General features: G+C 44.1%; 1 protein-coding gene across 2 annotated transcripts in view; it reads right to left on the bottom strand.

The window, feature by feature from the left end:
• Window positions 1–11,948: 11,948 nt before the first annotated feature.
• LOC134359756 (protein crumbs homolog 2-like) overlaps window positions 11,949–17,095 on the bottom strand; it is a 165,200-nt gene continuing 160,053 nt past the window's right edge. Inside the window, exon 13 of one of the 2 annotated variants that reach the window (XM_063073350.1) lies at window positions 11,949–13,487. In XM_063073350.1, the coding sequence (XP_062929420.1) occupies window positions 13,266–13,487 (222 nt within the window). In that variant the 3' untranslated portion in view covers window positions 11,949–13,265. The remainder of the gene's footprint in view (window positions 13,488–17,095) is intronic. The other variant, XM_063073351.1, reaches the window with a different exon arrangement.

Here is a 17,095-nt window from a genome sequence, read left to right as displayed (position 1 = left end):
CTGTTTTTCTGTGATATCACTCTGGAGGAACATTGTATCATTTCTTAATGCATGCATGCATTTCTAAATGACAATAAACGAGGACTGAGTGTTCTCATAATCTGATAATCTATATGCCATCATATATAAACTTGAGATTCATTTTCTCATGGGCATTGACAGATAATACAAGAAACACTCTTGAATCAATGGACAGGACAGACAACCAATGAGCAAAAGACAACAAACTGTGAAGTACGAAACCAAAGAAAAAAAAAGAAATAATAAATAAATAAATAAATAAATAGATAGATAGATAAATGAGCACTAATAATCGAGAACATGAGATATGAAGGGTCTTTGAAAATGAATTCATAGGTTGTGGAAACAGTTCAGTGATGGGGTGAGAGAAGTTATCCCCTCTGTTTTGAGTGGTAACAACTGTTCCTAAACCTGGTGGTGTGGGTCCTGAGGCTCCTGCACTTCCTTCCTGATGGCAGTAACGAAAAGAGAGCATGGCCTGGATGTCGGGAATCCTTGATAATGGATGCTGGTTTCCAGTGACAGCACCTTTCGAGAGGGCTTTATGGACTGGGCTTTATCCACTACTTGGTGTTTCTATACCAGGCCATGATGCAATCAGTCAATATACTCTCCACCACACATCTAATGTAGTTTGTCAAAGTTTTAGATGACATGCTGAATCTTAGGAAACTTCTAAGAAAGTAGAGGTCCTGCCATGCTTTCTTCATAATGGCACTTATGTGCTGGACCCAGGATCCTCTGAAATGATAACACCGAGGAATTTAAAGTTGCTGACTCTCTCCACCTCTGATAGCCTGATAGGAGTGGCTCATGGACCTCTGGTGTCCTCCTCCTGAAATCAATATTCATCTCTTCCGGTGTCCTCCTCCTGAAATCAATATTCATCTCCCCGGTTTTGCTGACATTGAGTGAGAGGTTGTTGTCATGCCACCACTCAACCAGATTTTCAGTCTTTCTCCTATATGCTGATTCATCACCGCTTTGATTCGGCCAATGACAGTGGTGTCATCAGCAAATTAAATATAGCATTGGAGCTGTGCTTAGCCACACAGTCATAAATGTAAAGTGAGTAGAGAGGGGGCTAAGCACACAGCCTTGTGGTGCACCTGTGCTGATGATGATTGTGGAGAACATGTTGCCTACTGAGATCTGTAAGTGAGGAAATCGAGATCCATTTGCACAAGGCGGTATTGAGGCCAAGGCCTTGAACCTTATAGATTGGTTTGGAGGGGATGATAGTGTTGAATGCTGAGCTGTAGTCCATTGAGAGCAGTATGTCCAGATGTTCCAAAAGCCAATGAAATTGCATCTTCTGTTGGCGTGTTATGTCGGCTGGCAAATGGAGTAGATATACGTCACTTCTCAGGTAGGAGTTATTATGCTTCATCACCGACCTCTCAAAGCACTTCATCAAAATGGATGTAAGTGCAGCGAGATGATAGTCATTGAGGCAGGTTCTTCTTACAGAATTGTATAATTGGAGCCTGCTCAAAAAAACAAGAAAAAAAAGAAAGAATATGGTGAGTTAGGAAGGAAGCTGAGAAGCAGGACTTCAAGGATAGTAATCTCAGGATTGCTGCCTGTGCCACGCAACACTGAGGATAGAGCATGAGTCACACGAGGATAGGAAAGGGACGGGTTGCACTTGAATCTGAGGGGACCAATAATCTTGTGGGCAGGTTTAATAGAGCTGTTGGGAGTGGTTTTAACTAATCTGGCAGAGGGATGGGAACCAGTATGATAGAGCTGAGGATGAGCCAGCTGGTTTACAAGGAGATGATGGGTGTAACATGAATGTAAGGAAGGACAAGCCAATAATTGGGTACAAATGCAGACAGAGCAAAGAGTTAAATTGTACCACAGAGAAAAAATTCAAAAGGGCAAAGAATGCAGGACCAAAGGTGCTGTATTTAAATGTGCATGGCATTTGGAATAAAGTGGACAGACCTGTGGCACAATTAGAGATTGGTTGGTATGGTGATGTGGGCATCGCTAAGTCATGGCTGAAAGACGGCCATAGTTGGGAGCTTAACATCAAAGGATATACTTTGTATCGAAAGGACAGGCAGGAAGATATAGGCGGTGGTGTGGTTCTGTTGGTAAGAGAGGGAATTACACCTTTAGAAAGAAGTGACATAGGGTCCGAGAATGTTGAATTTTTGTGGGTGGAGTTAAGAAATTGCAAGGGTAAAAAATCCACTATGGGAATCATATATAGGCCTCCAAACAGTAGCCAAGACGTGGGGTTGAGTTTGCAAAGGGATGTAATAAGGGTAATAGAGGATCTCAATATGCAAGGGGATTAGGAAAATCAAGTTGGTATCAGATGTAAGAGAGGGAATTTGTTGAATGCCCATGAGATGGCTGTTTAGAGCAGCTGTGCTTAAGCCTACTGGGGAAAAGGTTATCTTAGATTGGGTGTTGTGTAATAACCCAGATCTCATGTATAGGAACCCTTAGGAGGCAGTGATCAGAATATGATTGAATTCATACTGCAATTTGAGAGGGAGAAGCTCAAGTCACGTGTATCAGCAGCACAATGGAAGAAAGGGAATTAGAGGCATGAGAGAGGAGCTTGCCCGGGTGGGTTAGAGGGAGATACTGGCGGGAATGACGGCAGAGCAGAGTTGGATGAAGTTTCTGGAAATAATTCCCAGGGTGCAGGATAGATATGTCACAAGTCACACTGAGCTTATTTTGATAAGCTCTTGGGAGTCTTTTTTTCTGTTGTTTTCAGGAGCGGTTGATTTAAAAACCGGTCGGGAGCAGCCTGAAACACATACCTTCAAGGTCGACAGAGGTGCGGCAAGTGAAACGAATTAGTCAATTTATCAGCCAATATAAGCAAGGTCGCTCGAGGGGAGCGGCCTTGCGGAGGGAAGTGTCTTGTGAGAAAAGTGCGAGTCTTTGGTTCGAGAGTCTTCGGCGAGAAGAAGACTACACCACAGTTGGAGAGGGTGAGGAGTGGTGAAGAAATGACAGGTAAGCTGATTCACTGTGATGCTTGCATGATGTGGGAGGTCAGGGACACTGATGGTGCTTCTGGTTGCTACAGCTGTGAAAAGTGTGTCCAGGTTCAGCTCCTGAAGGACTGTGTTGGGGTACTGGAGAAGCAACTGGATGACCTTGGGTTCATCCGGGAAATCGGGAGTTTTCTGGACAGGACCTACAGCGAGATCGTTACACCGAAGATACCGGAAGAGAGAAGGGGGGCGACGATGAGGAAGGGATGGATGCTTGGAGTACAGGAGACTTTTTTGAAAACAGGTTCACCCTCTTGGAAGCTGTCGGGACAGAAGACTCTGCCAGCCTGAGAGGCGGTCAGGTCTGCGAGTCAAAAATTGGCTCTGAAGCAAAGCCGAGGAGACAGACGTCAGGCAGAGCCGTGGTAGTAGGGGACTCCATAGTGAGAGGTACAGAAAGGGGGTTCTGCGGCAACAGGCAGGAATTAAGGATGGCGTGTTGCCTCCCTGGTGCCAGGATCCAGGACGTCACGGACCGATTGCAGGGCATCCTCAAGAGTGAAGGTGAACATCCGGAAGTGGTGGTGCATGTCGGCACAAATGATATCGGGAGGATGACGAAAGAAATTCTGTAGCGTGACCTCAGAGAACTCAGAAGAAGGCGGAAAAGCAGGACTTCCAGGGTGGTTATCTCCGGTTTGCTTCCAGTTCCCCGTGCTGGAGAGGACAGGAACAGGGAGATGGGGGATCTGAATGTGTGGCTGAGGAGCTGGCGCGGGACGCAGGGATTTAGATTCTTAGACCACTGGGATCTGTTTTGGGGTCAGGCTGAATTGTACAAAAGGGACGGGTTGCACCTTAACAGGAAGGGGAACCAGCATTCTGGCAGGCAGGTTTGTCATTGCTACAGGGGTGTGTTTAAACTAAGTAGTGGGGGGGGGGGGAATGAACTGGAAATATAAGGATGGAGTTAAAGGGAAAGTGAGAATAGGAAAAGTTAAGAAAGACAACAGAAGTAACAGGGCAGAAAGCTCAGGAAGGGATCGGAGAGTATGGCCAAGTGCAGTAGGAATCGATGTGAAAGGTGAGGGGAGTAATGGATTAAAAGTATCATATATGAATGCACCAAGTACAAGAAATAAAGTGGATGAGCTTGAGGCTCAGTTGGAAATTGGCAAGTATGATGTTGTGGGAATAACAGAGACATGGCTTCAAGAGGATCAGGGCTGGGAAATGAATATTCAAGTGTATATGTCCTATCGGAAGGACAGACAGGTGGGCAGAGGGGGTGGGGTGGCTGTGTTGGTGAGGAATGAAATTCAGTCACTTGCGAGGGGGGACATAGAATCAGGAGATGTGGAGTCAGTATGGATAGAACTGAGAAATTGTAAGGGCGAAAACTCCCTAATGGGAGTTATCTACAGGCCCCCAAACAGTAGGCTTGATATAGGGTGCAAGTTGAATCAAGAGTTAAAATTGGCATGTCGCAAAGGTAATGCTACGGTTGTTATGGGGGATTTCAACATGCAGGTAGACTGGGAAAACCAGGTTGGTACTGGACCCCAAGAAAGGGAGTTTGTGGAGTGCCTCCGAGATGGATTCTTAGAGCAGCTTGTACTGGAGCCTACCAGGGAGAAGGCAATTCTGGATCTAGTGTTGTGTAATGAACCAGATTTGATAAGGGAACTCGAGGTAAAGGAGCCATTAGGAGGTAGTGACCATAATATGATAAGTTTTAATCTACAATTTGAGAGGGAGAAAGGAAAACCGGAAGTGTCAGTATTACAGTTGAACAAAGGGGACTATGGACCCATGAGGGAGGAGCTGGCCAAAGTTGACTGGAAAGATACCCTAGCAGGGATGACAGTGGAACAACAATGGCAGGTATTTCTGGGAATAATACAGAAGGTGCAGGATCAGTTCATTCCAAAGAGGAAGAAAAATTCTAAGGGGAGCAAGGGGTGACTGTGACTGACAAGGGAAGTCAAGGACAGTATAAAAATAAAGGAGAAGTATAACATAGCAAGATGAGCGGGAAGCCGGAGGATTGGGAAACTTTTAAAGAGCAACAGAAGATAACTAAAAGGGCAATATGGGGAGAAAAGATGAGGTATGGAGGCAAGCTAGCCGAGAATATAAAGGAGGATAGTAAAAGCTTCTTTAGGTATGTGAAGAGGAAAAAATTAGTTAAGACCAAAGTTGGGCCCTTGAAGACAGAAACGGGTGAATTTATTATGGGGAACAAAGAAATGGCAGACGAGTTGAACAGGTGCTTTGGATCTGTCTTCACTAGGGAAGACACAAACAATCTCCCAGATGTAATAGTGGCCAGAGGACCTAGGATTATGGAGGAACTGAAGGAAATTCATATTAGGCAGAAAATTATGTTGGATAGACTGATGGGACTGAAGGCTGATAAATCCCCAGGGCCTGATGGTCTGCTTCCCAGGGTAGTCAAGGAGGTGGCTCTAGAAATTGTGGATGCATTGGTAATCATTTTCCAATGTTCTATAGATTCAGGATCAGTTCCTGTGGATTGGAGGGTAGCTAATGTTATCCCACTTTTTAAGAAAGGAGGGAGAGAGAAAACAGGGAATTATAGACCAGTTAGCCTGACATCAGCGGTGGGGAAGATGCTGGAGTCAATTATAAAAGATGAAATAGCAGCACATTTGGATAGCAGTAACAGGATCAGTCTGAGTCAGCACGGATTTACGAAGGGGAAATCATGCTTGACTAATCTTCTGGAATTTTTTTTGAGGATGTAACTATGAAAATGGACAAGGAAGAGCCAGTGGATGTAGTGTACCTGGACTTTCAGAAGGCCTTTGATAAGGTCCCACATTGGAGATTAGTGGGCAAAATTGGAGCACAGGGTATTGGGGGTAGGGTACTGACATGGATAGAAAATTGGTTGGCAAACAGGAAACAAACAGTAGGGATTAGCGGGTCCCTTTCAGAATGGCAGGCAGTGACTAGTGGGGTACCGCAAGGCTCGGTGCTGGGACCGCAGCTATTTACAATATACATTAATGATTTAGATGAAGGGATTAAAAGTAACATTAGCAAATTTGCAGATGACACAAAGCTGGGTGGCAGTGTGAAATGTGAGGAGGGTGTTATGAGAATGCGGGGTGACTTGGGTGAGTGGGCAGATGCAGTTTAATGTGGATAATTGTGAGGTTATCCACTTTGGTGGCAAAACCAGGAAGGCAGATTACTATCTGAATAGTGTCAAGTTAGGAAAAGGGGAAGTACAACGAGATCTAGATGTCCTTGTTCATCAGTCACTGAAAGTAAGCATGCAGATACTGCAGGCAGTGAAGAAAGCTAATGGCATGTTGGCCTTCATAACAAGGGGAGTTGAGTATAGGAGCAAAGAGGTCCTTCTGCAGTTGTACAGGGCCCTGGTGAGACCACACCTAGAGTATTGTGTGCAGTTTTGGTCTCCAAATTTGAGGAAGGACATTCTTGCTATTGAGGGAGTGCAGTGTAGGTTCACAAGGTTAATTCCTGGGATGGCAGGACTGTCATATGTTGAAAGATTGGAGCGACTGGGCTTGTATACACTGGAATTTAGAAGGATGAGAGGGGATCTGATTGAAACATGTAAGATTATTAAGGGATTGGACACGCTAGAGGCAGGAAACATGTTCCCAATGTTGGGGGAGTCCAGAACCAGAAGCCACAGTTTAAGAATAAAGGTTAGGCCAGTTAGAACAGAGTGGAAAAACTTTTTCACCCAGAGAATCGTGGATCTGTGGAATGCTCTGCCTCAGAAGGCAGTGGAGGCCAGTTCTCTGGATGCTTTCAAGAAAGAGTTAGATAGAGCTCTTAAAGATAGTGGAGTCAAGGGATATGGGGAGAAGGCAGGAACGGGGTACTGATTGTGGATGATCAACCATGATCACAGTGAATGGTGGTGCTGGCTCGAAGGGTCGAATGGCCTACTCCTGCACCTATTGTCTATTGTGAGTGTTGGTTGTTACTTTGGAAGTTTTGGTCCAAGAATGGACCAAACCCAAATGAGATGTTCAGCTTAGACTGGGTGACATCTAAAATTTAGCGGATTGTTGTATGCTACATTTAATGATCCAAAGTTTCTACGAGTGTGAACATTGTGTTTATCAGTTTGTTTTCATTCAGCCTGTAAGAACTTTTCTGGCAAGCCTGTTTAAAGTAAGGTCAGTTTAAATCTCATCTTGTTGTCATTCAGTGTGTTGACGAGGATAAGGAAAGCCTGTTTCATTTTAAACTATTGATTTATTATTGAGATAGAATAAAAAAAAGTATCCCATTCAGACAAGATCATTCCATCCATCATCAAGGAGCCCACCATCCAGGTCATGCTCTCTTCTCGCTGCTGCCATCAGGGAGAAGGTACAGGAGCCTCAGGACTCACACCACCAGGTTCAGGAGCAGTTATTACCCCTGGGTGGTGGGGAGCATGTGTAGGGTAACATAATTGGTGGAAACGTACAGCATTCACAATCTCCAACAGTGAATTGGGGTTTCACTTTAAGAGACTGGTCTGACAGGATGATGTAATTATGTAAAGGGCTTTTAGTGTGCTTCAAGTTCAGTTTTTTTTTTGGTGTTTAATCAATGAACTGCTTCTGCTTTTCTGAAACATAAAATGCCTCCGCTGTTTTATTTGTAAAAACCTACAAACCAAGGGGGCATAATTTCATGATGATTGGAGGAAAGTATAATGGGGATATTACTGTTCAACCATTAGGTTCTTGAACCAAGTGGGATAACTTCACTCACCCCATCACTGAACTGTTCCCACAACCTGTGGACTCACTTTCAAGGACCCTTCATCTCATGTTCTCGATATTTATGTTTTTTACTCTTGTATTTTCACAATTTGTTGTCTCCGTCACATTGGTTGTTTGTCCTTTTGGGTGATGCCTTTCATTGTTTCCAATGTGTTTCTTGTATTTACTGTGAATGCCCAAAAGAAAATTAATCCCAGGGTTGTATATGGTAACATATATGAACTTTGTTAATAAATTTACTTTGAACTTTGTACATAAGTGCATTGATGTGGTGAAAGGAAAACAAAAACAGAATATAATGTTTTAATTACAGAGAAAGTGCAGTGCAGGAATGCAATTTGGGCATTCAGCCAATGTGCAATATACAACAAACTGCATTGGTCGACATGTTCACTAATTCGAATCGTCCTGGACCATCAGGGTCACCAATGTAGGTTTTCACAAATAAAACGGCAGGAACTTTTTATGTTTCAGAAAAGCAGCAGCAGCTTATTTATTGAACACCAGAAAAACTGAACTCGAAGCACACTAAAAGCCCTTTACATAATTACGTCATCCTGTCAGACCAGTCTCTTAAAGTGAAACCCCAACTCTATGTTTCCACCAAACATGTTACCCTATACAGTCCCCTGCTCACCCAGGGGTAATAACTGTGCCTGAACCTAGTGCTATGTGGCTCCTGTACCTTTTTCCTGATGGCAGCCATGAGAAAGCATGGTCTGGATGGTGGGGGTACCTGTTGATGGATGGAATGATCTTGTCTGAAAGGGATAGTTTTTTTTTTACTCATCCTCCTTCACTCCAGAAAAGCCCCAGCTCACTTAACCCTCCTGATAGTGCCCGTTCATTGGGTGTGCAGACTCGCCCCTGTCCCTGCTGGTTGAGGGTGAAGTATCATCCATACTGAGCCCACTGCAGTGGTGCTCTGCTGAGGATGGCAAGGGAGTGAAGGCACGTGAACAGTGGCCTCTACAACAGCTTCAACCTCCAACACTCCACACAAAAACATACCCAATTCACTGCTTTGTGAAAATGACACCAAATGCATGTGCAGTTTTGAGTGATCCGAGGACTCGCTGATCCGGGCTATCAGATATTTTGGGACAGGTTGGGGAAACAACTTGTTTCCTGGTAGCCTGGTGGTCCGATACAGTCCCCCCTCCCCTCCTGAGCTTAGGGGGAGAAAGAACTGGGAAGACTGTATTTCTCATGAATCAGTTGTAGAATCCTTACCTTCTTGAGGTTCAGCATTCCAGGGAAAACTGGGGACATTTTGTCTCTCTCACGTGGATCATGGGACAGAGGGTGTTAGTGTGTCTGCGTCCTAGGACAGAGGGCATTGATGTGTCCGCATCTCGGGAAAGTCCCCTCAAGCCCACCAAGTTCAACAAATTTTGCTTCAAAATTTTCAGTTCACTCAAATAAATATCAACATCATGATTTTATCAGTTCTTTATATTACACCACATTTATCAATTACAGAATTTACATTTACAAGCCTAAGAAATTTACATCAATAGTGGGATTTGTTTTGCCAATACAAAGCACAAACCCAACATAATTTTATAAAGTTTAGCCAAAATTGTACAAAAAGGTCACAACAGGAGTTGACTGTGGTTTTTCTCCATGGGATTGCTCTGGTCCTGAGCTGAGTTCACCCGAGGAGATATGACATGACGCTTACACCATTCACATTTCATCAAAAACATAACGTTTACCAGGCAGCAATGTTTCACTGCAAGACGGACGGCATCTGTGCAGGGGGAATAAACAATCAATGTTTTGGACCTAATTCCTTGACCAATCACAATCTACCCACCTTCACACTCACCTGTCACCTGCCAGCTTGTACTCCTTCCTCTGCCCACACCTTCACCCTCCGTCTTGGCCTGGAACATTAACTGTTCATTCCCCAATGTATATGCTACCTGACCTGTAGAGTTTCTCATCGTTATTAGTTCGTAATGAAAGAGAAAGAGAAGAGCTTTCTCTTCTTTGGAGGAACCTGCTTGAAGTTTTTTTTTTAAACTGTTTATGCCAAATATTTCAGAACTTTTTTTTACAAACTATAACATCCCAAGCAGAAATAACTTTTTATAACTTTAAATATAAGCCCAGAAAATCAGAGAATTTACTTTCATTCCAAATATGGAGACGGAATAGATGTTGGTTTTCCCAGCAGATGTGGGTGAGGAAAGGATGAAAAGGGACTCTGATGAAACACTGTGCTGGATAAGGTCAGACAACTCGCAGTGGAGAGGAAGGAGACCCAAGCATCCAGTCTTGAAACCAAGTTGTTCCTTCAGGGTCTTCATGCCGAGACAGAAGCTGATGACTTTTGGATATGACGTGGGTTTGGAGAGGGATGGAGATGACCATGCTTGGTAAAGGGAAGGAAAGAGAGAGAGGGCCAGCGAACAGATGGGCTTGTTTGTACAGTAATGTTAGGGCACAGTTGCTCCTGGATCATCTTGGAAAGAGTTGGTTTGCCTGCCACTAAAAGTAGACTCCAACCCATTAGTACCTGCTAGCTGAAGGGTAAAGCCAGTACTGCATCCACCCTGAGTTCACTGCCTCCACATTGAATTCCCTGGATTTCTACTTTTAGATTCAATACTAAGCACTCTGGAAAATTGGTACCATGTTTACAACTAATTAGAAATTGACACCACTGAGTCTGAATGTTGAAAGACCTAGATAGAGTGGATGTGGACAGGATGTTTCCAATATAAGAAGCATCACGGACCAGAGCGAACAGCCTCAGAATAGAAAGATGTCCCTTTAGAATAGACATGAGGAGGAATTTCTTTAACCAGAGAATGGTGAATCAGTGGAATTCATTGTCATAGATGGCTCTTGGAGGTCAAGTCATTGGTTATATTTAAAGCAAATGTTGATAGGTTCTTCATTGGTTGGGGGGAGGGAGGAGGTCTAGAGAATGGAATTGAGAAGGATAATAAGTCAGCAATGATGGAATGGCGAAGCAGTCTCGATGGGCTGAATGGCCTAATTTTGCTCCTACAGTATGTCTTACGGTCTTATGGAATGCCTCCCTGAGCTAGACTGTACTCGACAGAACTGTTGGATGATATTTCTCACTTTTAGCATTCAGGCTAATTCCATCATTTTTGAATGATGTTAAAATATGTTTGGCATTTTAAGTCGCAAGTGTAACATCACAAAGACTTGAATGTAGGCTGTGCAGCCCAAAATACCTTCAGAATTGTAACCAAGCAAAGAATGTGAAAACAACCTCCCCAGTTTTGGAAACAGCTCAAATTCCGATGATGTTAAATAGAGTTAGTGGAATTTGTGCCAAATGACAAAAAATTATAAAGGAGCTGGGAATTGCTGTTGGAAAGTTCTTAGAACATTTTCTGAGGGTCTCGGCCTGAAACGTCGACTGTACCTCTTCCTAGAGATGCTGCCTGGCCTGCTGCGTTCACCAGCAACTTTGATGTGTGTTGCTCAAAACTCCAGAGATTCTGTTTATTTCCCAAAGTCAAATCTGCGGCGGCTTAACGATGCTCCACATTTCTATTCTTGCTCCTTCGTTCTCCTGGGGCTACAAGTCACTAGAGTTGCCTCTTCTCCTCACTTTCTCTTCACCTCTCTCTCTGGTGCCCCTCCTCCTTTGCTTTCTCCCATGGTCCACTCTTCTCTCCTATCAAATTCCTCCTTTGCCCCTTTGCCTTTTCCACCTATCATCTCCCAGCCTTACTTCACCCCCTCTCTCACCCCCAACCCCAGCCACCTGGCTTCACCCATCAACTTCTAGCAGCCAAACTGAGAAAGTGGGGGGAGGGCAAGAATTAATAATCCTTCCCCTCTACCTTTTTCTGGCTTGTGCCCCCTTCCTTCCCAATTCTGATGAAGGGTCTTGGCCCAAAATGTCGACTGTTTATTCATTTCTATAAATGCCAGCTGATCTGCCGAGTTCCTCCGGCAATTTGTGCGTGTTGCCACATGGTTACCTTTCCTTTCCTGGCAGTGGCCAACAGAACTGCGGTGGTGACGGATGACGACTGTGACCCCTCCGCTTGCAACTGCACAGGGGCCATCATTTCCCTGGGAAGACTCTCTCTGCTGTGGAGAACCCACCATTCAGTGAAGTGGTGATGAGAAAACTCCAGTTTATTGGCCTACACTCATGTTGTGCGTCCCCAGCCTGGCAGCTCCCCCCCCCCCGCCCCCACAGCAGTTCGTAAATAGAACGGATGAGGACACAGTCTGTCAGTAACAACTGTTGATGCAACAACATAAGTGCTTTCAAGCTGTGTACAGACTCTCTGGTAGGGAACAAGTCTTTAATTAGACATAGAAGCCAAAGGAGAGGGATGCAGAATCCTGTGACTGTGACCATTTACCTCTAGCACAGCATCATCATCCATCCTCTCCCAGCTAGATGTATTCTAAAAATAGATCCCTCCATTTGTATTAATACTAATTTGTTTCAATATATAATTAACTATAACAGTTCCCATATTTAATGACGATACACTCAAGTGGCCACTTTATTAGGTACACCTGCTTATTAATGCAAATATCTCAGCAGCCAATCATGTGGTGGCAGCTCACTGCATTTAAGCATGCAGGCATGGTCAAAAGGTTCATTTGTGCAAACCAAACATCTGAATGGAGAAGAAATGTGATCCAAGTGACTTTGATGGCGGAATGATTGCTGATGCCAGATGGGGTGGTTTGAGTATCTCAGAAACCTCTGATCTTCTGGGATTTTCATGCACAATAGTCTCTAGAGTTTATAGACAATGGTGTGGGGGAAAAAAAAACATCCAGTTCTGTGGGTGAAAATGCCTTGCTAATGAGAGAGGTCAGAGGAGAATGGCCAGTCTGGTTCAAGCTGACAGGAAGGTGACAGTAACTCAAATAACCGGTGGCAGGAGAGCATCTCTGAACGCACAACACATCAAACCTTGAAGTGGATGGGCTACAGCAGCAGACGACCACAACAGGTTCCACTGCTGTACCTAATAAAGTGGCCACTAGGTGTATTTTGATTTGTTTCAATATATAATAAACTTAAATTCCAGAAAGAATTTGCTGTTAAAAAGGGGGTTCAATTAAGAATCAAATTACAGTGAATATTTAAATAATGAGCACATTTCAACCAGTTGGAATGCAGAACAGCTTTAAAAACTTCCATTTTTTTCTTCACAGATTTGAGAAGGGGTTGTTGTAATCTAAATGAGGAGGGGTTGACCTCTGGAAGTGATACCTCGTCATACCTTTTGTGTGTGCACAGGAAATGCTTGAATCAGTGTCTGAATCCACACGTTATTCGTGCGTGATTGCAGTGAACAGCGCAGTGCGAATTTCCCCACCATCTCCAGTCTCCGTGAGGATTGCTCAGTGCCAGCATCAAATGGGTTGCATCCCACTTGGTGAGCAGGGTCAGTAGTACAGGGCAAGAGCGAAGGCACCTTAAGTGGTCCGATATTTCAAGAGAAACTTTCCCTCTTCTGAGTCCAGTGGCCAATTATATCAGGCGCTCTTCGGGAGGCACCTTAAGGACGCTGTCCATTTCCAGCCGGGCACCGGCCACTTCCTGCTGGCTCGGGTTGTACGTCCCTTCTGTCTGCCGCTTCTTACGGGCGGTCAGCACCACAAATATCAGAGCTATTGCAATGAGGAGCACGGCTCCACACGCCACGGGCACAGCCACGGCCAGCAGGGGGTTAGCATCCGCCTTGCTCCCTCTCTGCGAAGACAAAGGGAGACCAGACCGTAAGTGCAGTGCCTGCTGCTTTCAAACTGCTCACTGTCCTTCCCCATCTCACCCACCCCTCCCCACCCTCCACCCCTCTTGGATTCAACAGGAAACATAGCTGTCAGGTGCAGAGAGCAGAAACGTGCAAGAGCAAGTAGGAAAGAATACACAGAGAACGGGGACAGGTAAGGGCATCATTAGTCAAACTGGACAATAAACAGGGCACAGTAATTAACCCAGATTTGCTTACAGAAAACTATCTGTGATACATTCTAGTGGCTGTTTTGAGTTCTGCTCAAGATACAGTCATAGAGCACTATAGCACAGAAACAGGCCCTTCAGCCCATCTAGTCTATGCCAAACTATTATTCTGCCTTGTCCCATCAACCTGAAGCACAGCCCACCATACCCCTCCCATGCAAGTACCTCTCCAAACCTCTTAAATGTTGCAATCATATCTGTATCCACCACGTCTGCAGGCAGCTCATTCCACACTCTCACCACCTGCTGAGTGAAGATGTTCCCCCTCATATTCCTCTTAAACATTTCAACTGCCACCCTTAACCCATGACCTCTAGTTCTAGTGACAACTAATGTCAGTGGAAAAAGCCTGCTGGTGTTTACCCTATGTCTACCCAGCCGTCTCACAAATAAGAACATCAGTCCTTGTTAGTGAGACATTTTTCATTGGTTCTATTGTTTCTCTTTGTTCTACTTTGAATGCCTGCAAGAAAATGAACCTCAGGGTTGAATATGGTGACATATATATACTTTAGTAATAAATTTACTCTGCAGTAATACCGAAGTTTAACTTTCTTCCAAAAGTTTTAAACAACACAGCAGAAAAGAATAAACATTAGCTCAGGGCAAAGTGGATCTTGAAAATGATTGTAACGGCTTAGAGAAAGGTGTACTTGTTTAGTGAGAACCATGCCGCAGCGTTGGTAAAACCTGTGGTCGCCTCATGTCATCTAAAGGTACGTAGGAGCATTACAACAGTTAGGGCAATTGATTCTTATTAAATTGGGACTGTTAGTAGGCTCACTTCTTATCACAGAACTTTAAGCCGTTGGTAAGGTTGGTATCCCACTGGCAGACAGATATCCAACCCTACCCTCCTCAAGCCCTCCATCTTCTATATCTAGTCCTTCTGTGTGCTGCAAGAAGAGGTTCAAGCTGTTAAGCAAGACATGGACCCACACACCTAAAACACTGGAGGAACTCAGCAGGTCACGTTATGAGAAGGAATAAACAGTCAACGTTTTGAGTTCAGACCCTTCTTTGGGACTGCAAAAGAAAAGGGGGTCACCTTTGGTCAGTCCCTTAAAGGCACATCCTCCCTTCTGGCCCTGATGAAGGGTCTCAGCCCAAAACATTGACTGTTTACTCCCCTCCATAGATGCTGCCTGACCTGAGTTCCTCCAGCATTTTGTGTGTATTCCTCTGGATTTCCAGCATCTGCAGAATCTCTTGTGTTTATAACCCACAAAGCTGTCATGTTCTTTGTAGAGTGTGGCAGTCACTCGTTTCAACAATACCATCTGATAAAGAACCAAACACGAGGAAATCTGCCGATGCTGGAGTTTCAAGCAACACACATAAAAGTTGCTGGTGAATGCAGCAGGCCACTGAAGGGTCTCGGCCCAAAACGTCGGCTGTACCTCTTCCTAGAGATGCTGCCTGGCCTGCTGCGTTCACCAGCAACTTTGATGCATGTTGCTTGATAAAGAACCACATCCATTGTCTAGATTAAAGCCCACACTCTGCATTTTATCTTCATGCATTAAGGTCGGAATGGAAACTTAAATCTATATCAGACATGTTGATATTAAATCTGCTTTTTGTTCTCATTGAGACTGAGTGTGTTTAACAGGGAGATGGGAACCAGAGTGACAGAGCTAGGGATGGGCCAGTTGCTATACAAGTCAATGCAATTGTGAGGAAGGACCGGCAGATGATGGGGAAAAATTGCAGTCAGAGGGATGAGTTGGAGTGTAACATGGGGGTAAAATCAAAAAGGGTGATTAATACAGGACTGAAGGTGTTACATTTGACTGCACGCAGTGTATGGAATGAGGTAGATGACCTTGTAGTGCAGTTAGAGATTAGCAGGTATGATGTCGTGGGCATCACTCAGTCGTGGCTGAAAGAAGATCACAGATGGGAGCTTAACATCCATACACTTATGTCAAGAGGACAGGCAGGTAGGCAGAGGGAGGTGGGGTGAGTCTGTTGGTAAAATGAAATCAAATTCTTAGAAAGAGGTGACATATGAGTGGAAGATGTAGAATCCTTGTTGACAGAGTTAAGAAACTACAAAGTTAAAAAGACCCTGATGGGTGTTATATGCAAATCCCTGAACAGTAGGCAGTATATGGAATATAAATTTCAATGCCTTTAATACATGACTTTTCTAATTCCCAATGTCAGAATCAGGTTTATTATCACTGGCATGTGACGTGAAATTTATTAACTTAGCAGCAGCAGTTCAATACAATACATAATATAGAAGAGAAAAAAATAAATAAGTAAATCAATTATAGTATTCATATTAAATAGATTAAAAAACCTGCAAAAAAACAAATACTATATATTAAAAAGGTGAGGTAGTGTCCAAGGGTTCAATATCTATTTAGGAATCAGATGGCAGAGAGGAAGAAGCTGTTCCTGAATCACTGAGTGTGTGCCTTCAGGCTTCTGTACCTCCTACCTGATGGTAACAGTAAGAAAAGGGCATGCTCTGGATGCTGGAGGTCTTTAATAATGGACGCTGCCTTTCTGAGACACCGCTCCCTGAAGATGACCTGGGTACTTTATAGGCTAGTGCTCAGGATGGAGCTAACTAGATTTACAACCTTCTGCAGCTTCTTTCGGTCCTGCGCAGTAGCCCCTCCATACCAGACAGTGATGTAGCCTGTCAGAATGCTCTCCACAGTACAACTATAGAAGTTTTTGAGTGTAATCGTTGACATGCCAAATCTCTTCAAACTCCTAATGAAGTATAGCCGCTGTCTTGCCTTCTTTATAACTATATCAATATGTTGGGACTAGATTAGATCCTCATAAATCTTGACACCCAGGAACTTGAAACTGTTCACTCTCTCCACTTCTGATCCCTCTATGAGGATTGGTATGTGTTCCTTCATCTTACCCTTCCTGAAGACCACAATCAGCTCTTTCATCTTACTGACGTTGAGTGCCAGGTTGTTGCTGTGACACCACTCCACTAGTTGGCATAGCTCACTCCTGTACTCCCTCTCATCACCACCTGAGATTCTACCAAGAATGGTTGTATCATCAGCAAATTTACAGATGGTATTACAGATTGTCACGGGGGATTTCAATATGCAGGTACTGTAGATGCGAAAATCCAGTTGGTGCTGGATCCAAAGAAAGGGGATTTGTAGAATGTCTACAAGATGGCTTCCTAGAGCACCTTATTTTGGGTTGGGTGTTGTGCAATGAACTAGATTTGATGAGAGAGCTTAAAGGAACCCTTGGGAGACAGTGGCCATAATATGATAGAATTCACCCTGCAGTTTGACAGGGAGAAGGTGAAGTCAGATGTATCAGCATTGCATTGGAGTAAAGGGAATTCC

The sequence above is a fragment of the Mobula hypostoma genome, chromosome 21 (genome assembly GCF_963921235.1).
Source record: "Mobula hypostoma chromosome 21, sMobHyp1.1, whole genome shotgun sequence".
NCBI classification, from domain to species: Eukaryota; Metazoa; Chordata; class Chondrichthyes; order Myliobatiformes; family Myliobatidae; genus Mobula; species Mobula hypostoma.
Note: the sequence above shows the minus strand (reverse complement) of the source record. Positions and strands in the feature narration are given on the sequence as shown.